This window comes from Marmota flaviventris, chromosome 1 (assembly GCF_047511675.1).
Source record: "Marmota flaviventris isolate mMarFla1 chromosome 1, mMarFla1.hap1, whole genome shotgun sequence".
Classification (NCBI taxonomy): Eukaryota; Metazoa; Chordata; class Mammalia; order Rodentia; family Sciuridae; genus Marmota; species Marmota flaviventris.
Genome location: NC_092498.1, coordinates 169,039,794 through 169,066,546, shown reverse-complemented (window position 1 = coordinate 169,066,546; position 26,753 = coordinate 169,039,794). Strand labels below are relative to the sequence as shown.

General features: G+C 42.0%; 1 protein-coding gene across 2 annotated transcripts in view; it reads left to right on the top strand.

Moving 5' to 3' along the window:
• The window catches only part of Il17rd (interleukin 17 receptor D), a 65,114-nt gene that overhangs the window by 14,904 nt on the left and 23,457 nt on the right, over positions 1 to 26,753 (top strand). For both annotated transcript variants that reach the window (XR_011709071.1, XM_027921571.2), the window contains exon 2: positions 23,657 to 23,714. Coding sequence is in view for 1 of the 2 variants with exons in the window: in XM_027921571.2 (XP_027777372.1) it covers positions 23,657 to 23,714 (58 nt within the window). In the remaining variant the exon portion in view is untranslated. The remainder of the gene's footprint in view (positions 1 to 23,656; positions 23,715 to 26,753) is intronic.

Here is a 26,753-nt window from a genome sequence, read left to right as displayed (position 1 = left end):
ATGTGCAACAAAGCAATGAATGGGGGTGGACAGAGAGCAAGATGAGAGACCAGAGACTGCTTTGCAGATAATTAAATTAAATTTGGATTAGGCATTTACCTGAAAGGTTCTCAAACCTGGCTGAGTACCAGAATCACCTGAGGAACATTCTTAGGGTGGAGGGGGTAGATTCCGGGCCTTACCCTAGACTTGCTTAAGTGGGATTTCCAGGGGAAGGCCAGGAATCTGAGTTTTCTTTTTTTTTTTTTTAAGCTGCCAGATCAGCGGTTGCCAGGGTTTTGGGGGGAATGGAAGGAGAGTTTGACTATAAAGAAGCAGAACCAGGAAATTTTGGGGAGCAGTGGTATACTGATTTTGGTGGTGGATGAGTAAATGTATATATGTATATAAGCTTCTGGAACTGTACACCAAAAAATGTCAATTTTACTGAGCGTAAATTTTTCAAGATAAGGTGGCACATGGTGCCTGGTGACAGTTGGGAAGAGTTGTCCAGCTGTAAGAGAATTTCACCTGGAATCGAAAAGACAGGCATAGGTAGGTGCTGAATTCTGAAGCCCGTTGATGTCCAGTAGAATTTTCTGTGGTGGTGAACACATAACATTCTTCCTTGTGCTATCCAGTTCAGTAACCATGTACCATAGGTGGTTAGTGAATACTTGAAATGTGGCTAACACAGTTAAAGATCTGAATTTGTAATTTTTCTTAAATTTTAATAGCCATACCTGCCTAGAGTATACCTGATTGGATCATTTGCCCTCTGAAGCAGACCTTGTGGTAGTGTGGAGTACCCTTAGGTACTTAGGGTTACCTAAGTACCTAAGTACCCCTAGGTCAGTGGTACTTGATGCTTATGGGAGAACAATAATAGTAAGTCATCCCCAGTACAGGGCAAACTGGGAACATGGGCAGGACTTGCCAGCATGGGTTGGTGAGTACAAAGGAAAAGGAGCCTTAGAATAAAGATTGACCTGGGACCTGCTCAGGTAGAGGACTGTCCTGTCAAGTGGAGAAATCTTTTTCTTCCCCAAAGATAGCAACAGCTTTGGTTTTGTTCTTTCCTAGCTTTCCAACCTCATTCATCTTAAAAGATGCAGAAGTTAGTTGGTATGCTAAGTAATTGTGATTTGTTTTCTCTGAAGTAACAGTATATTCTGGAAGATAGCGCAGGATTCAGGGGATCCCTGGGTGGAGAGGTTAGGGGTGTGTGTAGCCTGGCTGGTGGTGTGCAGAGCCTACCTCTCTCTGGAAAGAGTGCGACAAAAAACCTACATTGGATATCCTGTTCCTTTTGGAGGGGAACAAGATAATGTGAAAATGGCAATTAGGCATAAACCTTCCTCATCAGTCATTGATCACGTGATTTCCACCTTGGCTCTATTCAGCTGCTCTTAAACCTCCTTCCCTCAACCCCCATGGATTTATGTTATCTTCAGTAGGGTTGCTTTCCAAATGTGCTATAAAAGAGTGAGATTCAGAGAGTGTGGACTTTTTTTTTTTTTTTTTGCAGTTCTGGGTATTGAACCCAGGGGTGCTTTACCATTGAATTACATCCCCTTTTTATTTTTTATTTTGAGACAGAGTCTCACTAAATTGCTGAGGTTGGCCTTGAACTTGTGATCCTCCTGCCTCAGCTTCCTGAGTTACTGGAATTACAGGCATGTGTTGCTGTACCTGGCTAGTGTGGACTTCTATTATTATGAACAAAATGGTGGCCGAAGTAATATTCTAATTTGTAAAGGTATTTGTTCATAAATAAATTTATTCAATGACTAACAAAAAATTTCATGTTGGGCTGGGATGTGGCTCAAGCGGTAGCGCGCTCGCCTGGCATGTGTGCGGCCCGGATTCGATCCTCAGCACCACATACAAACAAAGATGTTGTGTCCGCTGAAAACTAAAAAATAAATATTAAAAAGAATTCTCTCTCTCTCTCTCTCTCTCTCTCTCTCTCTCTCTCTCTATCAAAAAAAATTTCATGAGCTATAGGATTGTAACTCTTAAATTTTGAAATCTTATTTAAAAATAGGACTTATATGAAAGCCCCAAATGAGGGCTTTAAAATTAGTAGAACTATTCTTTTATTTTTATCTACTTAATTTGTTTTATTTTGCAGAGTCTGGGGTTCAAATCCAGGGCCTACCTAGCTTAGTGGTCTATTATTGAGCTGCACCTCAGGCTTGAGAAGAATAAGTAAATCATCATAGCATCGTAAAGGGAAGATTTCCTTGTATTGTTTTAACTAATTGGTAACTTCAGCCTAATAAGAAAAAAAGAGCTTAGCATTCAATATTAGTTTTTTCCACTCTTGTTCACACAAACACATCTTAGTGGCAGAGTTGTAATCATTGTATTGGTTTTATTTATATATGGTTGATTTTAAAATTGTGCTTCAAAGGTATTTCTAACTATTAATGTGGTTCATAAAAATGTCACTTCCAATGACCATTTAGTATTTTCATGCTGTATGCCACTTTCTCCCATTGCCAGCCCTCTTCCTCACTATTCATGAAGCATTCATCTAGGCTGATTCCAGGTTACTGCGGCTATAATGATGCTGTGAACATCTACATACAGATTGGTCTCCTGCATCTCCCCTGGCCATTTTGGTGTATTTTTTTGGCATATGTTCCCCAAAGTAGAAGTACTGGGTCAAAGGATTTGTAGCTTTTACTACATGTTCACGAACTGCAGTGTATAATGACTGGCCAATTTACTGGGAAGAATTGTGTTTTGAGAAGAGGGCAGGTTTGGCTCACGAATCCTAGCTCTACCATTTGCTACCATTTATTGTCACCTTGGGCAAATTTCTCCCCTCCTTCCTTTCCTTCCCCCCCTCCTCCCTCTCTTTTACAGGACAAAAAAATACACATATTTATAATATGAGAGTATTACACTCCCTGAGCCTATTACTTCGTCTGTATAATGGATTAATAATCATACATTTCCCTGAGTTGTTTTGAAGTTTAAGTTATATACTGTCATCAAAACATTTTTGGGCTGGGGTTGTAGCTCAGTGGTGAAGTACTTGCCTAGAGAGTGTGAGTGTGTTGCACTGGGTTTGAACCTCAGCACCACATAAAAAATGAAAAAAATAAATGAAATGAAGGTATTGTGTCCATAAACAACAAGATTTAGCTCTGCACCTGGCCACATAGTAACTATTTAGTGATTGATGGTTGTCTTTGTTGTCAGCTATTTTTCCACATCCTAAAAATGTTGACCTTTGTTATTATTTACTCTTTGTTATTTTGTTAATTCCTTATGTTTGCTTGATTCTGGGTTTATTAGAGAAGCACTGAATCTTTCTACTTGGTTATTTATCTTCTCAGTATGTTCTAATGCCTTTAAGTCCAGTAGTACTAAAGCTAGGTGTGGGTGAAATATTGCTTGGTAGAGAGTGTTAGGGAAGATGGTTTAAGTGAGTGAATAAGTGTTTTAAAATAAGAATTATTAATTGAGTGAGCCTTTCTGATTTTATAGCATATTATGAAAATAGTTGAATTTAAGTATCATCATGGGAATTCTATTCATACCACTTATTAAGTTCCTTGCATATCTCAGTTTTTAACATCTACACTACTGTTAGTGATTGATTTAAATCCACTTAGTTTTCTGGGCTAGGAGCTTTTAGGACCTAATCAATCACTGAATCCATAAACAAGGGCACTGCCTCAGACCCCCTTGAGCTTTGAATCACATCGCAGTGTTGACAGTCCCCGAGGCTTGGATCTTTCTGTCAGCAACTGTCAGGATCACAGTCAAAGAGGATTTGGAGTATTGCGGTAGGTGGTGGTGGGGGCAGGGGAAAGGCAACTGAAGATAAAAGTTGATCATAAATAGTTGGGTAGGGTGCAGTGGTGCACACATGTAATCCTAGTGATTCAGGAGACTGAGACAGGATGCTCACAAGTTTGAGGCCAGCCTGGGCAATTTAGTAAGACCCTACGTTAAAATAAAAAGGGCTGTGGATGTAATTCAGTGGTAGAGTGACCCTGGGTTCAGTTCCCAGAACACACAAAAATTTGGGTGGGTTATAGGGGTATTTAGCTTAGTAGTGTGGGGGCATTTAGTGTTTGAGAGTCTCTGTGTTCGATCTGCAGCACTCCCACCTCACCAAAAGAAGTAGTTTGTTTAGAAGATTATCTGCTTGTAGCAACTGCAAAATCAAGTCGTTAATTTTTTTGTGTCTCCTTTCTGTCATTTATACCTAGCTGTCTTTTTACTAGGAATGCTATGGAAGTTAGACTAGTGATACACACATATACACTCATTCATACCTACCTCTTCCTTACCTCTTCCTACCTCTTCCTTGAGTCTTCATTATGAAGCAGAGTACAGCAACTCTGGTTGATTCTGGATTTATTAGAGTAATAAAAAACTCAGCCCCCTAAATCACTGTTGGTACTGTTCCTTGCCCCCCTGCCCCTTACTCAGAGATTGCTGTCTAGTGGGTTTCTCTTTGGGTCAAGAACTCTACTCCTAGTGTTCCTCTACCCTCCCTTGATTGAACTGGTGTTGCTTTCATGGGTCCCGTGGGAAGGCCACTGGATATGACTAGAACACTTCTGGAAGATCCCTGTAATAGCAACCTTTTCTCTCCACAAGGGTGGGTTTGAGGTTACCCGTACCAGGTTGAAGATCCTGGACTTAAAGTACATAGGAAGGTGGCCACGAGGAGGCCAGAGAAAGAAGATAGAAGTGGAGATGGGCTTTAAGAAGATAAGGTGAGAGGCTGAGGTTGTGGCTCAATGGTAGAGCGCTAGCCTAGCATGTGCGAGGCACCAGGTTTGATCCTCAGCACTACATATAAAAATAAATAAAATAAAGGTATTGTGTTGAACTACAACTAAAAAAAAAAAAAAAAAAAAAAAAAGAAGATAAGGTGAGACTTGGAGGCTGAGGCAGGAAGATTGCAAGTTTGAGGCCAGCCTCCGCAACTTAGTGAGATCCTGTCTCAAACTAAAAGGGGCTGGGGATGCTGCTCAATGGTAGAACACATCTGGGTTCATTTTCCAGTACAAAAAAAGAAAAAAAAAATGGTAAAGGTTTGCATTGGCATTCTCTGATGTTTGGGGAAAAGGAAAGAATGCCTGGGTCTCCAGAGGGGTCTGTGTCACAGGCCAGAGGAGGAAGTGGCAGTGAATGACTGGGAAGAGGTCACCCATTCAGAGACCAGTCAGGTCTCTGATAACAGGGCTTGAAGCTTGAAGCACCATCAAGGCCCATTTGATGAGGAGCCTTATCTTCTGGGGTCACGCCCTCCGGAAGCTCTGTGCTTAGACAGGAGTGTTGACAAGTTGCTCTGGGAAGGAAATGTATGGTTTTCAACCTGTGCCTCCACCTGCAGTTGTAGCAGAGCAATCAGCATCTTAAACCTCTGCAGAAAAGAGTGGAGACGTGCAAGGGACATGCAACTTGTACCTCTGAATATCCTTGTCCCAAATAATGCTTGGTCAGCTTCCCTGAACCTTTACCCAGTACTCCATGATTTGTGCCCCTCTTCTGTGACTTATGGCCAGCAAGGAGTTGGGCACACTGCCAGTCCTTTATATTTGTAGGAGCCTTTGAGGGTCTCCCCAGTGCCACCAGTTGGTCACTCTTTGAGAAAACATTCGTGTGCTTTGGTGACAAAGGCCCCATTGCTGTGGTGAAGCTAAGAGGGAGGGAAAGGGAAGAAGAGGTAGTGGCCTCTTGGGAGTCCACTCAGTGCTAGAAGCTTTTTCTCCTTACTGTGTCTTGGCCTAATTGAAACTTCGGCCACCTTTGCAGAGAGCTGTTGTCTCCAGGTGAGAATATCCTGGAATGGGCTTTGTATCTGTGAAAATTAGAAAAGGAGATAAATGTTAGGGACTGTGTCTCCTATCCTGATGTGCCCTTCCACCCCTGAAGGTACAGAACAATTTAACTCCAAACATATGTCTTGAGTTGTACTCCTGCTTTCTAATTTGGAAATGCGAAGTTGGCCACTTTTCAAAAGTGGCCCATTATCCAGTCTCTCAGCTAATGAGTGTGTCTCTTTCATGTGACTGTGTCACGGCCTGGGAACGCTGCCCCACTTCAGTCACTCTTTGACCCTTCCCCAGGGCCTAGCTCTGGACCCTGCACATCCTGGATGCTCCATGAACAAGGGCTATACTACCTGTTAAATATAGATTTCCAGCTTACATATCATTAGGGCTTTTGGTTAAAGGGGATTGTGATGGAGTCAGCATTTTTGGGAGCATGTGAAACCTGTTGGCAGAACTGTGTACAAGCCCAGTCTTCCAACACCTCCTGCTTCTGATTGAGACTGAGATTGTTTGTCCTGGAGCTATTCCTCTAACTCCTGGGAGGAGGAGGGCATCCCCAGGGCCAACCCTGCTGATAGGTTACCATTCTTGCCCTCAGGGTCCTGAAGAGGATGACATAGCCTTTTGTAGAGATTGCTTAGGTACAGTGGAGACAAATAAATTCCTCCTACAACTCAGACATTTCCCAACCTTTGCAAACAAAACACTTCAGAAAGGATACCCGCCCCATCCCTGTCCCCTGTAAGGTGGCGGAAGGAAGCTTTGACTGACAGGAGAGTTAAACAGACTTGAAGGTAGGTCACATTTCTGACATACCATTTTCCTCTGCTGTACCAGCAGCTGCTCTCTACTTTGAAAGGGGGCTTAGCTGCTCATATAAACTTTGGTTTCTGATAATGTAAACTATTATTAGGATTATCTTTTTATTCATAATATATGCCTGAATCTGTACTTTATTTATGTTCTGTTTAAAACACTCATTTACCTTCAGTACCCTAAGCCAGCTTTTTCCTCTGAAAATGAAGGAAAACTTTGTAACAGGCTATTTACATCTCTCTCTGGCTGAAAGGGATACTGGGAACAAAATCATGGGGTTGAGGAAGCTTTAGGTCTCAACAAAGCTTCCAGGTTAAACTGGGACATGGTGTTGACAAAACATTTTGGTTTATCTCAAGGGTGGCTGTTTTAATGCACAAATGCTTGATTTTCTTTTTGAGAATTTTTGGCCTTTGGAGTCTCCTGCTCACTTGCTTCCCTCCATTTCCTCACCACCTGGTAGAACACTTTGCCATTAAGGACATCCTGGCAGTGAGAGTTCTGAGGCCCAGGCTGGTGTCACTGCAGTGGCCAGACTCTCCCTCCCTGCAGAGAGGTGGGAGGAAGGCCTAGTGGTTCTGCCTCAGGCCTTCCTGACTTATTTGTAAGGAGAGAATAGGTTAGTATGCAGGCCAAGAAAATCTAATAACCTTTTCAATTTTTAATAAAATGTCTCTCCCACCCTTTGTTTCTCTCTCCACTCCTCCCCCAAAGAAAGAACAGACTGAATTTTTAAGCACATCTGGACACTGTTTTCGTAAAACTCTTACCCTGAATTCCCAGAAGGAATGTATTGGCTCCCATTTTTCCAAGCAAAAACTGAAACAATTCCTTTGTTTATAAGTACTGTGCTTGTGTATTTTAGTCAGACAGTAAAAACAGGAATTGCACTACTTTGAGAATCCTTAGCTAGGCCCAAATGTCCTTTATGGCTCTCTCCAAGTCTTTGAGAGGTGCTAAATGTTTATGATTGGTTATTACTGGTGGAGTAGTGAAAGGTAGGGCAGGGAATTCATGAGCCCCTTCTCTAAAGTCCTTTTTCTGCTTTCTGTGGCTGAATGCTCAGGCCACCAGCCCAGGGGTACTCATAGTCCTGGCTCATTTGTTCTACTTTCTCTCCTGTGCAGTATCCTCTTGGTGAACACAATGTAGATTCAGTCAGCTGATAGATAACATTCCAGATCTGAGAATCTAAAGGCTTGCAGTGGAAGACAGAATCTGTCTTCCCCTTATCAGTATTTGTGTTGTTCTTAGGTGAATCTTCTAGAAGTCTAATATTGCTCAGAAAGTGCAATGAAAGTGAGGTTCATCTACCAGTATCAGTCAATTAGGATGCTGTCTAGTGTTCTCCTAGTATAATGAGAATTGCAAAAGAGATTAAAAGAGTGTTAAGCTTTTGAAGATGAGATATAGGGGCACTTGCTATTTTAAGGTACTTGTAAAACAACATGGTTCAGTTCAAACTGGTAGTTGCCGAAGTTCTTTTTTATGCTCTTTAAAATTATGTTTATGAATTAAAGTTGGACCTTTAGGAAGACATCAGGGCAGTGTGGTTAAGTTATGAGGGTCATAGCTCTGCTATTACCCAATAAATGTTCATTAGTGATAGTGACTAGCATAGTAGTTACTGCTGCTTAGAATATGACTTGCCATAGGCTGGTTGTGGGTGTCTGGAAATAAACTCTAGAGTGTCATATTTCTGTAGGCCTCATCTCAAAAGTTAATCAAATTTAAGGACTGTCATCTTTTGCCTTTTTCCTCCTACTTTTTGGAAAGAAGGTTGTTAGCCATGGCACCAAAGTTGATCCACCAAGCCTATCAATATTATGGATGTGTATCTGTTCAAATGGTGGCAAGTGTAGTAGCATAATGTCCAAAGTAGGATGATATAAAAATTAATGCTTGTATGACTGCTTTCTTGCAAAAATTTACTGTTTTCCTGAGTTTGGGACATAAAAGGTTTGCCTGAACTATGTTTAATTTGATAACTTTGAGTCATATTGATAATGTTCTAGCTAATCTTTTGAACTTCTATTTATTTCGGGGTTCTGAGGAATAGTTATGTTATGGTTCATTTATTCAGGATACCAGCTTTTAGACCAGTTGGTTAGGAATGTTGGGTTAAAAAGATGACCTTAGAATTAGTAGTTCAGGGTTGGTTACCTTTATATTTTCCAGATAACATTGTTTTAGAAACTGCAAAAAGCTTTTATTGGCTTAGCAGTAGATCAGACAGTAAAGTGCTGACCTGATATTGGGGAGCATTCTGACTTGGGATCTCTGTGCTCTCCACAACACAACTAGAGTGCTGTTCAGGTAATACTGCAAGCTCTGAGGGCACTTGTGCACGTCAACCAGAAAATGAGCCATCTGTCTTTTCAGTTCCTTGTTCCAGTGCCAGTGGCACCTGTTGGGTTTTTTTTGTTTGTTTTAATTTTAAGCTAATGGAAAATTTTTCTTTAAGTGGCCTCCAATACATGTTTTCTACTTTTCTATAAAACCATGAGATGTGCCAGATGTGGTGGTGCACACCTGTAATCCCAGTGACTCAGGAGACTGAGGCAGGAGGAGGATCACAAGTTCAAGGTCAGCCTCAGCAACTTAGTGAAATCTTGTTTTAAAGGAAAAAAAGGGGGGGGGGGCTGGGGATGTAGCTTAGTGGTAAAGCACCCCTAGGTTCAATCCCTAGTATCAAAAACCAAAGCAAAACAAATAAACTAGGAGATATGTCGGAATAGCAGCAAAAAAACTTGGGAATTAATATGAAGGAGTTATTTTAAATGGTCTATCAATATAATTATTTGCTCAGTGTATTTTAATAAAAAAATGTGATTTTCATGTTGAAAATATTAATCTTGACTATCTCCGTTTCTCTCAGATCTATCCTTTACCATCATTCCTACCACTGCCAACCATATTATCTTCATACCTATAGACTCCTGAGGTTGTCTCCTACCTGGTGTGCCTGCCTTCTGCCTCCCAAATTCTTCCTGCAAATGTGACCACAAGACTGATTTGTTATGATTATGTTTTGGCTTCAGCACCCTCCATTTTAGAATTTTCCTGTTTTGAAAAAGTTATAATGTACATAATATAAATTTTACAATTTTTAAGTGTTTAGTTCAGGTGCGTTGATTCATAATGCTGTGTCACTGTCACCACCATCCATTTCTAGAACTTTCTCATCTTCCTAAACTGAAACTCCATACCCATTAAACACACAGTAATTCCCATTCTTCTCTACCCCGAGACTCTAGCAGCCACTCTTCTGCTTCCTGTCTTTATGAGTTTGACTCTCTAAGTAGCTCACATAAATGAAATCATGCATATCTGTCCTTTTGTGCCAATATCAGGTTTTTAAAGATTGTGTTCAGTGACTCTTATCTTTAGGAATTTTGATGAAGAGTTGTTAACAGCTATCAAAGGGCTTCTGTTTCCAAGTCTTCTCTATATCTCTTTAGACTCTATGTAGTGAGTTCTATCTTGGGGTCTGATAGGGGTTTCCCTGAATATAGACAGGGAAGTCAAGGTGTGAAAGTTATGGAGAAAGAGGGATGCTGAGGGAGCCTCACCTTGGGCCTCCATAGCACACCTAATACCAAAAATTAGGTAAGGTAATAACTGTAAGTGGATAGTGGCTAGGACTCTTCTCTCTCCTTCTTAAATTCCTTCTATCTGTATTAAGCACAAGGCACAGGCCCATCTTGAACATATGAGGTGTGTAAGGAGACCCCAGATGTTGCCTTGCTATTGTATTGGTGTTCCCTCCAATCTCTAGGACCTATATTGAATCATCCCTTTTATTTAGTTCTCTGATCCTTTTGGTTCATCCTTTGAAGCTGCTGTTTTATTGCTTTTCTCTCTTCCCCATCATTAACCTAGCCCATCACTACCTTGGTCTACATCAGAGACCCTTTCCCCTACACTCTTGTTCTCCCAATCAAGGCTATGCTCACATCTGTAAGGAGTACTTTGGGTCTTGCCCAACTCCAAGATATGCGACGTGCAAAGATGAACCCAGTTGTCCATTGTAGCCCTATGGTTCCCCTCTTTTCAGGCTATCTGAGGCCATTTTACATGGAAAGGACGAGACTCTTGGTCATTCATTCCAGAGTCTTCAGAGTATCTGCTCTGGATGACAAGGAGTAGTGGCATTTACTGAATGCTTACCACATGCCTGATACAGGGTTGTGCACTTTGTTTAGGTGCTCGTATATTTATGTCTGTTTGAAGTGACCCATTCACCAAAGACCATGTGCCTCAGGAACTTGCTCCTTGTGGAGTCACTTCCTGGCCAGTTTCCCTTTGTTCAACTCCCCCCCACCCCCTGAAGTCCTTTTGCACTCAAGCCCAACTGCATAACTTAGTACATTTATTCTACAAAGTGTAACATCATCTATTGTAGTTTTACATCTTTTAGCTTTTTTTCCAAAATTAATTATAAACTCCTGGAAGCAGAGATCTTGTTTAGCCTTATTCCTACTTGAAATGACCTTCCCAGGGCAAAGCATAGTGGAAACTCTTAAGACATCTGAATAATAAGAACCTTTGCCTTTGCAAAGGTCTTTCATGAATAAGTGAGGAGAAGAAAACCTCAGGGAAGGGTTAAATACTGTCTTTAGATTGGGCTAAGGTTTGAAGCACAGATCTTTCTTCTTCCATAACCAGGTGACACTTTGACTCTAATCACAAAAAGGAATTTACAGCTTTTACCAGCAAATTGTCTTATCTCCTCAGCTTGCTCTGTAGAATCAACTTTGCCCTGGTGTTTTCCTAGCCATTCTGACCCCCTGGAAACAGGAGTGGGAGTGTTTCAGTTTCCACATGGCTGTAATGTGATTACTGTGCAGGAGGGAGGATGCTGTCAGTCTGCTTCCTGGATTTGCCTGTTTCCCTTTTAATTTTACACAGTTCTGTTATTCACATGAGACCTGCCAACTAATCATAAAATCCACTAAATTTATGTAATTTAAAAAAAACACACAGGATAATTTATAGTAATTCAGTTATCCTTTGGAAGAGCGTTTAGGATACCCACACCAGCAGATAACCTACCTACTATGTGCCAAATGGCTTTACCCATCTGCAGCATTGCCTTTTTCATGCATAGAATTAGCATTAGAGCAGGAAAAAGGGCCAGCTTTGCTGTTTCTTAACAATGGCATTTTACCTTCACAGAAAATGATGAGTGACTCATAGCTTGTTGGAGCCCTAGAATTTGGCCCAGTGGTCCTACCTCTCACCTTATTAGGTTTTTCGTAATTTCCCTCATAGATCCTACATGTTTCTTCCAAAAGGAATGACACTTATTGGTAGCTAGTAGAGGTTTATCAGGACAGATGTTCTGTGTATTAGGATCTAACTTGGGTCAAGGCATTGTCCATGCATTAGAGACAGCTGGAGGAATAATTTTCAGCATGATGAGGGGGCGACTGGGAAGGTTTTAGGTATTCTTCTTTGTATTTAAATTTCTTTTGTCTTGAACTTATAAAGCCCACTTCAAAAGAAAAGCCTTCAGTTTTCCTTTAGACCCACTGGGAAGGAATCTCAGAACTGCTGGGCATCCTATCCCTGTTGGACAGATAGTAGATGACAGACAGGTGTTGGCACATCCCAGCCGCTGCCTTCCTCCCAGATTCCTGCTCATCAGGTCCTGGGTCTGCAGTGCCTCTAGGGCTTTTCCTCCTCAGTTCTTGAGTGCACTGCTTTTGTGTCCCAATGAGCATTACCACTCACCTGACAGCAAAGCCTCACATTGACCAGCTCCTCGTTCTTAGTTTGAAGTCATTTTCTCCAGAACCTTTGGACTTTCCTTAAGGGGAAAAAATACTCCTTTTTATAAAATTCTTTTCCATTTTACACTAACTTTATGACAAAATGTAACAGGTTTCTTATTTATCTCCACCATATGCTTTGATTTTGTAAACATTTTGCCACAGGAAGCCTAATGAAGGGGTCAAGATATACTGACTTCCTCTTGCAAGAAAGAAGGTTGTGTGGGGCTGGGGTTGTGACTCAGTGGTAGAGCGCTCACCTTGCACGTGAGAGACCCTGGGTTCAATCCTCAGCACCACATAAAAATAAAATAAAACTAAAGATATTGTGTCCATGTATAACTAAAAAAATAAAAATAAAAAAAAGAAAGAAGGTTGTGTATGCCATTTGCTTGCCACAGTCCTGTAGGAGAGGAATCAAGGTTCACCACCACTCCTGGGCCACTTTGTCAGGGGAGGAAATATGCTTCTGCCTGCAGTTCCCTTTGTCTGTCTCCCTCACAATGAATTTGCTATGCAGTTGACTCTCTATACCAATCCATGCCAGAGAGGGATTTCAGGGAGACCATTCCTAGGAACAACACACTGCCTCCCTTACCCACAAGGAACATTTATCTAAATCTAAAAACAACCAAGACATCAATACTTTATTTTCACATCATTCTTTACTCTCCTTCTCAGAATGACATTTTAGCTGTTAAGGAAAATGAAAACAAAGCTGATTATTTCTTGGCAAACAATTATTTTCTGGTCTACCTATCACCCATGATTTAATTGGTGTGTCATTTTTTGTGTGTGGTTGCTTCTGTGTGCTTTAATGGGAATTCCATGTGGTAGCCTTGGGAAATTAGGAAAGAAAGTCTTCTGGATTTATTGCATATAGTTTAAAGGCAGACTGCTGGCTTCCATCCAAGAAGTGGTGAGACATAAAGTTGGGAATCATTAGTGTTTGAGTATATCCTTCCGATTATCTACTATTTTAAAATTAGTTTGTCAGAAGGTAAAAATCTGAAACAATGGTGAAATAATTTACCCTTTGAACCTTATAATGTTCATCAAAATAACTTGTGGGGACTTGGCATTGCGAAGGTGACAATGTCTTTTGCTGTATATCAGCATCTTAGTTTTGAGGCTCAAATGAGTTTTTCCACAGTTGGCATAGAAGCCAAAGCCATACTTGGTTTTTGTTTTGGAAAGAATGGAGTTTTGGAGTTTTAGTTTATTCCCCCATAGTGGCTTTTGGGCAAATATTTAAAAACATATCCCAAATCTAACCCAGTTTTGTGTGTTGACCACAGACAACATATTCTTCAAAGGCTACTGAGCAAGAGTGGTAAAATCAGCTGTTTTCTTCATTTTCTGGATACTGTAAGAATTTCCTCCACATCCAGAGTTTTTTTTTTTAAGAAACAGGAATTAGACATTGTGGTTTATTTTTTACTTCATTTGGTGAAACTGGTTACTGGGCAAGTTACTCAATCTTGACTTAGGCCTTGGCTAATTTTATTCTGAGAATAACTCTCAGAGTTAAGAACTTACTGTTAGTATCCACTGAACAGCAGATGAAACTCAAACGTGAGAGGTCACATATTTACTCTGTGGTAGAGCTGGTACTACACCTGACAGCACCTGTGATGTGGAAAGTGATAGCACCTCTCTCTTAATGGCACCACTGTACAAAGTCACATAAATAGTTGTTCCCTGTGATGTTTGCTACTTTGTAATGTTCAAGAATCCTAACATTTTGGAAAAAGTATTCAATCACTGAATTGTAACAAAAATCTGCCTATAAAGGCTAATAGTTGGACAGCATTACTCCAGAGTTCTGTTTAAAACTTGAAATTCCCCTCCAACCACTCACTTCCTTCATTTGGATTTTGGTTTTAGTCATCAAAGTAAAATCATTCCGTTTTGTTCAACAGACCTGCTTGGTTTTAAGCTATGATGCTATTAAGAGGAGCAGGCAGTCAGGTGAGGGGCCTGGTAGGTTTCAGGGATCCAGAAGCCTTCTGGAATATCATGCAAATGTGTGCAACACAGCTTTCATCAAATTCTCAAAGACATCTGTATCCTTAACAAAGAACTGAAACCCTGTGTTGGGAGGACTGAGAGGATTTTAGTGACTTTGGCTCTGATGGTAATGGTGTTACTGAGAGGAATCGGAATGGTAGAATTACAGCTGTATAGTAGCTCACACTCACCCAGTTTTCAGATGTGACCATTGTTTGTCTAGAAGCCTGGGGTGTTACCCAAACTTCAGCAAGTCTTTGCATCTGGAGACCGTCTTGCATTTCAGTCCCATTGCACATGTGAATGGAACCCCTATCCTTACCCCGTGCCTAATGGAGGGCGCTCTGGGTTAAGTATGGCATGGCCTGGGACCCATGTTGACTGAGCACCCTTACCTTTGTTCCTGTCCCCCTAGTTAATGCAGGACAAGTGGCACAGCCCTGACAGTCTGTGGGCACTCAGCAAATGAGTCACTTGTGTACAGTGAAAAGGCTCTAGAACTCAGGTTTGGAACTCTCTTTATGCAAGAGGCTGTATGTTGCTGCAGGCTGGCACACTCAGCATCGAGACTTGGTATTTCTCTCAAGTGACTCAGATTCCCACAGCATGGGAAGAACCAAGACTGGTGAATTGCCCTGAAAGTGGTGGGTTGAGGCTAAGGGGAAGGTGGGGCGGGACTGGGGTGGGGTGGGGAGAAACTTGTTCACATGCTTGTTAACATTTGAGGGTCTTTGACAAAGGAAGTCTAATGCCCTGCCCGGGTCAGCCAGCGATTGCCCCCCAGGAGGCCCCGTTGTGCACAGGAAGTCAGACACTAATGATGTTAGCTAGGGGACAAAGGCGCCCAGCCTGGGAAGGGCCTAATTGCTGTGTCGGCTCCCTGGCGGCCAGCTTCCAGCTGGAGGGGGCTGGGCAGGATGCGCTAAGTGTTAACACCTGGAGCCGCTGCTGACTTCCTGGTGTGTGTATGTGTGTGTGTTTTTGCCATGTGGCTGGGTGTGCACACTTACAGACACACACAGGCGCTCACAAATCCTGACTGCACCTCAGGTGTACATTTTATGATGCAGTATCTAGGAGACTAGATAGAAATTATTCAATCAGGAATTCAGGCTGTTGACTAAGTCCCCCATCCAGATAGGGAGTATAACCAGGAGGCCAGAGACACTACTCCCATCTGCCCATCCGGAATTTGGTGACTGTTGCTTCACCTCTGGGCTCCCCGATTCCCTCCCTTCTCCAGGAAATTGTCTGGGAAAGGCCAGATCTCAAAGAGGGGCATATATATATTAGAAGGGTCCCTCTGGCTTTAGATTGGAAATTTTAGTCAGAACTGATGAGAGAATGTTCCTGGGGGAGAGATGAGGTTTTGACCCAGCTGTAGTCCCAGGGAAACCTATCTCACAGTTCCAGTGAGATGAGGAGTGATGGGGTACCTGCTACCATGGGGGTGTTGTGGGATCTTGCTCTATGTGTAGATGTGGACATTTGAGTACATACCTGGAGGGGCCATTTGGAGGGTGTGCATCCTAGGAGAGTGGGCAAGCCCAGATGTAACACCCTCATTTCCAAGTGGGATTGCTAGATTCCTTGTGTCTAACATGCCTGTGGACCTGGGGCCTATGCATACCTCAGAGGCCTATGCATACCTCAGAGGCTCTTGGGTGGCCTTAAGGACTGCTGGGAAAGCTCTGAAATTGTTAAGAAGTGTTTCTGTGCAAAATTAGGCGAGGACTGTCTTTCACAAGATTCTCCAAAGGCGGTCTAGAAATCCTGCCCTTTTAATAACATCAGGGTCATCAATAATTAAAAGTGAAGACCCCCTGCCTTGGCGAGTAGCCCTGCAGTGTTGGGATTAGAGGCTCAGCTCCCACAAAGCCGAGGGCAAGGCTACCTGGAGCCTGAACCTGGAGCCCTCCCATGGGCCCAAAGGAGGCAGTGTGAGCACAGGTCGACTCACTTGGATTTTTGTAGCTTCAGAACAAAGAAGGGATGCCTGTTTCCCTCCTAGAAAAAGTGGAGGGTTTGAAAAAGGGTCTAACACTGCTGCTTCCCACTCTTATTTTAGGGAGTTTGTTTGTTTTTGTTTGGGTTCAAGACCATTATGTGGACAAACTTAATTGTCTGACAGAAGGTGTCACTTGTTTTCTAACATGCCTTAATAATGTCTTGATTCATAACAAAATGTAAAAGGGGCAGCCTTCCGTGATTCCAAATATGAAAAATCCACCTTGGAGGAAGCACATGTGTGGGCGTGCTGGGGACCTGCAGGATGAAGGAGGCTGGGTCCCCATGGCAACATTGCAGTCTCCCATTCCTGCAAGTGTTTGTGCTGTAAAAGCAGAATTCCAGATGTGACACAGTGTTCATAGACTCCATCCCCGGTCCTCAGAAACAGTATTTGAAGTGGGCACAATTTGGTGCACAGCTCTCTGTGTGGTCCTAAGGCTTATTATTAGTAGTTGTGTTCTGAGCTGAACATTTCCTCTCAGCTTAGGCCTAACAATCATGTTTATAGCTTTAAGTTTTCCTCTATTGTCTAATCACTGTTTTGCCTTGGTAAGAAGTGACTTTCTTGGGCTTCTGGAATGAAGTCTTTGTTCCTTTCATAGCTAAGTGAGAGTGAGCCAGTAGCTGATTTGCTGGGTAGGTATTGGGTGGCTGGTTGGTTGCTTCTTCTTTGTACCCAGAAAACCATTTAATCTGTGAGTTTTTCTGTGTATGCTTTGCAAACTTCAGATAGACTGACTCTTACCTTAAAGATGCTGGCTCTCTAACATGCGGTTCTCATTTGAGTGGAGGGGAGTGGTGTGAAGCAGAGGGAAAGGTCTGGCCCTCCACCCAGAGGCATGTTTTATAGCTTGCCTTTAACATTTTCAGAACTGGAAAAATGGAACAATTCTATCTGTTTGTGACTATCGGCCACAGGAGAGCACAGATCCCATATCCTTAAGAGACATTTTGGAGAAAGTACTTGGGCTTTTGCTTTGTGAAGGCTTAGGAGGCTGCAGAGCTCTGTTGTATTTTTTTAAACACAGGAAGAAAGCTTTTGCATGTGTGCATGTGCATGCTCATACCTCTGGGCTTTAACTGCACAGGTACGTTAAAGTGAAGCAATCAAAAAATCTTAAAGTCAGGAGCAGGGAAGGACATTTTAAATTCCATGTAAGCCACCATCATTTAGAGAAGTTGCTTTCTGAGAATCACCTTGTATAAACATCCTGACACATCTATATCTTTAGTGAATTGATGGGGGTAGGGGAGGATTGAAAAGAAGCTTGGATGAAAACTAGAGTTTTCAGTTTGATAAGCAGGACACATGGTAACTTGGCATGGGTCGACTCCATGTTAGTAGAGCTCAGAAACAATTGTCCCTTCAGCTTTCCTTTGGGGAGCGTGAAATTAGGAACATGTGTGTACTGATTAGCAACATGTCAGAGATGAATCATGATTACGGCTTTGGTCTGGTGCACAGACCACGCTTTGGAGTAGTGATTTCCTACCTCCCCAAGCAAATCTCTTTAATTAGCTTAAGATCTCTGGGTCTTATGGGCCGATGGGGTAATTGCTGGTAGGAACCCCAGGGCACTCCCCCAGAGCTTGTGTGTTCCCTGCCAGATACCCAAGACCTCACCTCCCCAAGTCAGATTGCTGGCATCCTTCATTCTTGAAGTTGGTTGCATCTAGTGAGAGAGAACAGCTCCCAGGAATGTGGAGGGAATATATCTTGAATAGATCCAGGCGCAGCCTGGCTTTGTGATTTATTTTCCTTGTGTTTTGGATTCGCCAGCATTCTCCTCAGCTTACATCACCTGGGGCTTCTCTGCCTTTGCTGACTTTTTTTTTTTTTTTTCCTTCTCTCTTCTTTTTGGTTAAAGGTTTGAACTGAGGTAAGTGGGATTTTTTGTTATGAAACCCTGAACCAATAGTCACATGAGCCCACATTTTGCCTCCTCCTGCCCTTCCCACATCCAAAGGTTAGAGGCAAAAGTGTCATTCTGTTGTACATTTTAAGCCTCCTGGGACTCTCTGCTCTCTTTTTATCTCATTAATAAAAACCCAAGATGGGAAGAATGTTATGGACAATAGAAAGTATGATTTGACCTTAGTTTTAAGTAGTTAATCAGTGCACCTTTTAAAATAATGTCCTCAATTCTTTGTAATGAAGGCTTTTATTTAAATTTTAACTCAAAATATTGTTGACTAAAAGCTGGTAAGCTTTCTGAGAGTTCCTTAAATGACTTGAGTGCAGTCTTGGTTAGGCCTTATCATTTGGCCAACATTCTATTGGAAAAGGGGACACTGTACTTACAGCACAGTCCTTTTCAAAATGCTTTTTTTTCCCAAAATGGCAGTTAAACCTTGTTGGAGCTGGATTGGAAATGTTGCTCTAGGGAGTTGGTGTCTTCAGATGGCCCCAAATCCTCATGACTCCTCAGGAAATTGGCCATGGATGGCCGGCAGTCTTTGTGTCCAGGCCTTTGCTTCTTGCCATATGGCTGGAGCATGGTGTGGGTTTTCACTTTTTGAATTTTAATCCTTCAGAGCACTTAAGAGTTATCCTCCCCCATCCTTCCTGAGTAGAAGATGTTTTCTCCATTATGTTCCCATTTGCTGCTTCCGTCTCTGCTTACCACAGAGCATCAACCAAAGGAATTTCATAGTGGAGCTCCAGGCACCTGGAGCTAGCATCTTAGTTCCCTTTGAAACAAATTAAAAGGTACCCGTTAGAAGAGCAAATGGGGGTAGTTAATTAACTAAGAATGTGGCACCCTGAGGCCACAGCATTGGCATTTATAGGTTTTAAGTAACAGGCAGCAAACAAGTATTTTTAATTGTCAGCTCATTAAATATCAAAACAGTGTAGTAGCTAACAGCTTGGGATTGTTTCCTGAAGAACAGTTTATAAAGCTGCTGACCAGCTTTGTAAGTGGCCTTATCTGTTTTCTCTTGGTGTGGGCCTTCATTCTAAGCCTATAAATCACTGTGAAAACACCACACTAGGTTCTTGTGTGTATTACCTGGCTTAATCACAAATTCATTTCATTAGAAAACTAATATGTATCAAGGGCTGACTATGTATGAACCCAGGCCCACGACAATGGGCCAGGGGTTTGGGGACAGTCCTCTCACCCATGCTGTCATCTACCTCTGCTCTTTATCTTGTGCAGATTTCATAGATGGAGTTATCAGATCATCTAGTTCCCACAGGGATTACCAGCAGAACACACTCCTTAGCCTGGTGGTCAGCACCTTCTGCCACCTTGCCCTGACCTATTTGCTGTGTATCCTATGGTCCTTCAAGTTTCTGTACAGTGGAGACAGAAACTTGTCTCTGTACCTCCTGCCTCCCTTGAGTGTCTCCACATTGTCATCCCTGCAGCTTAGCTCATACCTGCTTATTGAGGCAGGAATCTTATTAGGAAGGATGACATAAACATTTCTTAGTTGTTGTGTGTTAGATGCTGTGCTGAGCACTTGATATATGTCATCTGATGTATCCCCCCTATAAGTCTTTTACAGGACGTCTCCAGAGCGTTTGAACCTCTGAAATGAGGCTAGGAAATGTGCCCAAGGTCACAGGGAAAGTGGGTACTTTGAACACACATCTTTGTAAGGCCAACCCCATTTTCTTAACCTCAACTCCATATAAACCCCAGGTCAGCCCACAGAAGTCCACATCGAGAATGGCAGAATCTCAACAGCTGCTCTGATGGATCAGGATTTCTGCTTAAGACCAGGGTGGGAGAGAAGGCAGCATCCAGTGATCACTTCTGGGAGTGGGATGGGAAGAATGACAACACACACCAGGTGTGTGGCATCAAGGTCCAGTTCATTTGTATTGCAGGTGAAATATATGCATATATTAGCTGTTAATTGCTGTTGTGAAGAATTACCATAGGTTTAATGACTTAAAATGATATAGACTTAATATTCTGTAATTCCAGAAGCAGAACTCCAAAATGGGTCTTAATCTGTTGAAATCAGGTGTATGCAGGACTGGTTCCTTCTGGAGCCATAGGAGAGGATCCATTCCTTTCCTTTTCCAGGCTCCAGAGGCTGTCGCATTTTTTGGTTCAGTCACTCCTTCCTCCTCTGTCTTCAAAATCAGTGATATATATCTTCCAGTCATCTCTGCCTCTCTTCTGCTTCCACTGTCACATCTCCTTTTCTGTGACACTGACCCTTCAGTCTCCCTCTTATGAGAATCCTTGCGATAACATTGGACTCATCTGAGAACCTGGAGAACCCAGAATACTATCCGCATTTCAGCATCCTTGAACTTAATCACATCCTCATAGTTCCTTTTGCTATGTGAAATAACAGTCTCAGGTTCCAGATAAGAATGTGGACATGTTCCGGAGACCATCATTTCTGTCAGCCTTGAAATATAAAGGAACAGCAGGGTTCTGAGGACCAGCCTGGGTATACCATTTCTAAGGTGGTTTTTGAGGGCTGTGGAGCAGCTGAAGCATTATTTGGTGTGAGCTGAGGACAACCCTGTGGAGCATCTGTGATAGATGTACTGAGGCTGTGCATTGGAGAACTTCTAGGAGTGAAAGTGTTTTTAAAGTGCAGATAAGAACTGGTACCTGGGATGGCATCTTTTGCTTTCTGAACTCCATGTCCATGGTTGGCTGGTCACAGGGTCTTAGGGTCTCTAATTTTCTGTGGAATTAGAATCACCATTTCACACTGACATGTGCAGAAGTGCCATGTAGGTAGACTGATGTATCAGGAACCTGGTATGATAGAGGCTGGACTAAGGCAGCCCACCAGGGAAGCAGGACCTGGATGATGGGAAGAGATTCATGGGAAGAAGAGAAGGGGACTCTTGAGATGCAGGAGCATCTGAGTGGAACTGCAGTGCTTTGGGAGGTTTGGAAGGTGGGGAAGGAAGTAGCCACACCAGGAAAGGTCTAGAGGAACATGGAACTTGTGAAGCATTGGAAGGAGGGAAGTGAGATAGACGTGTGTTTGAAGCTTATCTTGACACCCAAAGTTCCTTGAGGTCAGGACCTGTGTTTGGTTCATACTGAGTGCCCACCCCTGTGGGGTGTAAGACAAGTTGAAATGCTCAGTGGGTTGTGAATGGATGCCACACTCAAGCCTTATGATCCTTGAGTTCAGCTCACTGACCCTCTTCTGAACAGCTCCACATACATCACAGAGACCTTATTGGGAGGGATTTAGGTTTTTGCTTGCATCACTGTCTTGGGCTTCTTTCCACAATGCATTAGCCATTGCAAGTGCCTGGTAAATATCTGTTAAAAATATGCTACTGCTAGCTCTGGCAGCACCTGACTACAAGCTACTCAGGAGATTTGAGTCAGAAGGATAACAAGTTCGAGGTCAGACTGGGCAGCTTAATGAGACCCTGTCTCAAAATAAAATGAAAGAAAAGGGCGGGGGATATAGTGCAGTGGTAGAGTGCTTGCATAGTATCTGTGAGGCCCTGGGTTCAATCCCCAGTATTGCAAACAAACAAAAGCAAAAACCATGCTACAAAAGAAATATAAGGGAAACAGGAACAAAACCAAAAGCTGACTATGTCCAGCAAGTAGAGTGACTGGTCTCCAGAGTCCCTGTGTACTTTGGAATATGCTATTAAATGGAATGTGTTTCCTTTTTGAAAAGTACCTCCTTGCTAGACATGGCAGCAGGTGCCTATAATCCTCGCAACGTGGGAGGCTGAGGCAGGAGGATGGCAAATTTGAGGAGTAAGTTTAACCTGAAGTTCTGTAGGGAGAAGAAGGGTGGTTTGGGGGTCTTATGCTTTGGTCTCCGGCATTCCCAAAGGGTTGTAGGGACTGTTCTCCTGCCTGGTTGTCGCTCAGGGTCTCTGCCATCTCTGAAGGTTGGGCAGCCTCTAGCTTGTGACTTGTCCCTAAGTAGTCATGGATACTCTAAGGATTTTAATAAGGTAACAGTACTTTCCAAAGTTTCATTTCAGGCGAGGAGTTCTGGAACTTTACATATGTGGGGAAGTAAAAGTGAGTGGAGGAAGCTAGAGAATGAAGGTGAACCAGGAAGAAGGGGAGCCACCACAGATCAGGGGTTGGGGGACCATGTTGATTTAGGTTTTGTGTTACTGCTTACTTATTTTCCCACTTTAGAATGGGGTGTGTGTCCCTTTCTGCATAGCTGTGCTTTCCCAAGGTTCATGTATATCTGAGCTCAGGGATATGGTTTCAGTGGGCGTGACTGGCTTCAGGATAAACAGCGTGAACATGCCTGAAGCATATGGATGTGATGGGGTTGTGGCCTGAAACCTGGGCCCCATCAGAAGTGTTCTCCACATTGTGTCTCAGTGTAACAATTGCCCATTAAATACCAGGCTGCCAGCATATGGTTTTCCCCAACATCCTCCTTGTTAAGTGGAAACTTTAGCTGTGTGGCTAGAATATTTTCCCATCATTTAGCTCTTCAGAATTAACCTATTTTAGAGAATTCTGCAATTAATACTCAATGGCACATTTGCAGATTATTAGAGAAACAGCTAAGTCAAAGTGGGTAGATTTAGAGCTGCTCTTTCCCATAATGGATAAACCGTGGGGTAGGAAAAGGCGGGGTCAGTAGGAGGATTCTCTATGGATGCTGTAATTAAAGTGGGAAGTCTGGCGGAGTTGTTAGCCCTGCTATTAAGAGTGCAGATGGCTAATGGCCACATCACCAACAGTTAAGAATTAGACCTTTTAAAGTCTTTTTTCTTTTTCTTTTATGACCCACCCTGTGTATTCCAAGCATAGGTATGGATGCAGTGAAGAATTTTCTCATTAAAAGTAACGGCTTATTCCCACACTCGTTCCCAGTCTGGGAATGAGAAACTGGTTTCCTTAGACTTGAGGAATTGCCTATCTGTCTTGGCTTAATAGAGCTTTCAGATGAGGGCGTCTTGTAAGAGAATTTTATAACCAATCAGTGCTAAAAGTGGATCCAACTGGAATGACTCCAGCTGGCAGCCCTAGTCTTATTCCCAATTTTACTATTAATGAATTATTTAACCCCTAAAATAGAATAGCCTGTTCCTATTGTCTCAGGGGAAATGAGTGTCCATGATCCCCTGTGACCTGGCAGTAAGAAATCTCTTGGGCTGGAGGATGTTTAGCAGTTGTGATGTCATAGGATGGGTGGAAAGAATGGTGGATGATACTTGGGGACTTGTATGACACCAAGCCTCTGCAATGTTGCATTTAGACTCCATGGGGATCTGTGTTGGAAAAGTCAGTTGGCTTCATACTTAATTTTATTCTCGTTTTCCCACAGGGAGTGGGGCCAGCCAGCAGGAACAGCGGACTGCACAACATTACCTTCAGATATGACAGTAAGTAATTGGCTTGACCTGGAAGAGTGGAGCACTTTCAGTAATCCACAGCTTACACCGTTGTACTTAAACAAGGACACAACAGATCTTGGGGTTGAGGACTTTTCAACATCGAGCCACTGAAGTATTTGGGACCTTGAACAGGTTAAGTGTCTTCCATAGTGTTCAGAAAAGTCACCTATGAAGACCTCCCCTGAATTCCTCAAGACATGACCAAGTCCTTACAAATAAGCACAGATGCTAGTCAGGCTCAGCAGGAGACAGAGGAGCAAAGCTGCCTAAGAACAGGATGTTAGGAGAAAGTGGGGACTACAGACTATGTTTGGCTTGAAGCAGACACTGAATTCTTACTTCCAGCTCATTGTGGTCTCGAGGAATTCCTATAGTTTAGCAAGATGTGGTTTCCAAGAGTAGTGAGAAATCTGTATTTTTTGTGAACATTTAAAAAATAATTGGCATCTATCTTAAGAATATACAAACATAGGAGCTGAGTTTGTAGCTCAATGTTAGAGCACTTGCCTAGCATGTGTAAGACACTGGGTTCAATCCTCAGCACCACATAAAAAATAGGTAAGTAAAATAAAGGTATTGTGTCCATCTCCAACTAAAAATAAATAAGTAAATAACAAATACACAAACAGAGTGGGGCAAGTGAATCTGTGTCCCAGACTGACCAGGGGTCACCAGTTGGTCACCTCTGGGCCTATGTACTTGGGCCTATGTCCCAACCCCAGTTTCCCACCTGTCAGCTCTGTGAGCTGTGGCAGGTGACTTGGTCTCTTCACCCATGCTTGTTTGCTCATATGAAACAAAGATTAGTGGACTGGGGCTACAACTTAGTAGTAGAGGGCTTGTATAGTATGCAGAAGACCCTGGGCTCCATCTCCAGCACCAGGGGGGAAAAATATTAGTTTCCTTCTCCTAGAATCATTTTGAGGCTTAAATGAGGTAGTGCTTATACCTGCTCAGCTTGGTAGCTGGCTTGAGTATACATTCAGGAAATACTATGTGTTAACAGAAGCTGGTTCAACTGGGGTTGAATAAAAACACCCTTTTTTGTCCTTTGTCCAAACAAGTGTGCCTTTTTTTTTTTTTCTGGCTAAATGGTTGTTTAAGGATAGGGTGAGGGTGCTTTTCTCTGATTAAGCAAATAGGATCCCCACTAAGCAGCTGCTTTCATTCATAAGAAGGTTGTTGTATATAATTGTGAGCATTTTAGCCTTATGAGCTGTAATTCATACATGAAAATAATGAGAGGGAGCTTGACTTCTATTTGGTGACTCCTGACATCTCATTCATCTCTTGGAGAAGATTGTGAATTAGGGGCTTAGGTCATATGGAGGCCTCTAGAATAATCAGTACTAAAGCAGAGTTTTTGAGGTTATGGATATAGTCTAACAATAATAAGATACAAATATGTGTGTCAAATTCACACCCACAGTCACTGGCATGGGTATTTTAAGTTAACCAATGAGGGCTTACACTTGGAACTCAGGCATTTTGTGTTAGTGGGGTGTGCATGTTCTGGGTAAATGCTGTGATGGTAATGAAAGATTTGCAAGTTCATGATACTTGGTTCAGCTAAGTAAAGACATGTGTAAGAGATCTTTCTTTGAGTTAGAAAGTTAATTTCTAATAGATGCTCTTGGTCCTAGCAGATCTTACATTACATTCAGGAGTTCAAAGTTTTCTAGTCAGCTGCAAACAAGTATTTGCCTTTCTAATTTAATATGGGTTTTGTGTAAAGGGATCTATACCTATAAAACTTAAAAGTATTCTATTGTTGTCTTCATTGTACTAAATTTTTGACCCATATGCCTATTCCCACCTCTTAGTCATAATTTCTTCTTAATTCTTTAGCATTTAATTTGAATTTAATTTACAACTTGCATTGATTCCTGAAATGCCTGAAGCTCAGTTGCATTTTGGCAAAATGTCATTTGGGTTAAAGTTTTTTTTTTTTTTTTTTTTTTGGTAACCAGAATCCAAAACTTTAGACTTGCTAATAATTGGATGCAAGCTGTATAAAAAAAGCTTATTCAATGTTTTTCATTGAAAAAGATATTTTTCTCTTTCATAGGGAAGTTCCTGTTATTGCTCAGCTGACTGATTACTAGTTGTGTTTGAAGTAGCTGAGAATCAATTACCAAGTTTTCACCAAAATTACTGAACTACAGAAACCGTTTTTTTTCCCCTATTCCTTTGTCAATTAATATTCTAAAAAAAAAAAAGAAAATGGGGGCTGGGATTGTGGCTCAGTGGTAGAGCGCTTGTCTAGCATGTGCGAGGCCCTGGGTTCGATCCTCAGCATCTCATAAAAAAACAAAATAAAGGAATTGTGGGTATTGTGTTCAACTACTTCTAAAAAATAAATATTAAAAAAAAAGAAATGTCTTACCATTAAGTCATAATTGAATTTCACAAGCCTCCTTACCTCCTTTGACCCTGCGTACCATGCTTCCTTAGGCTCTGAGTGGGTATGCCTGACTAGGTTATAATACATTATCTTAATTCTTAGACGTTCTATTTACATAATTGTATTTATGAAAACCCAAAGAGTGTTAATTTTGGCATTAGGAAACCCATGAATTTCTCTTGTTTGCATTTTTTCAAAACTAAGTCAAAGGGTTCTCTTACATTGTAGGCTTCAACAAATGAAAATACTGGAACTTTACAAGTATGATAGGATCTTCTTTTTCTGTATTGGGAAGCTAGTGACAGCCAGGACTTTTTCAGACTAAACCCCTCAGACTCAAGAGCTTATGCTAGGAGCAATATACTCTGTGTTGATCATAGAGTTCCAAGAACTATAAGGAACCCTCTGAGGCTGCTTTTTCTGCTTCTGCTCCTGGGCTCCTTCTGAGTCACCCAGGTGATCTCTCATGGTTACAGTTTCCTCTTTTATACAATGTAGGTGTTAAACCAGATATTTAAAGATTCTTTTTCCGATTTTAAATTCTCTTTTGAACTTGAAGAACACCCATTGATTGCTTTGAGAATGAGTTTCATCAAAAGTAGGATTTGGTTTTATTATTAATA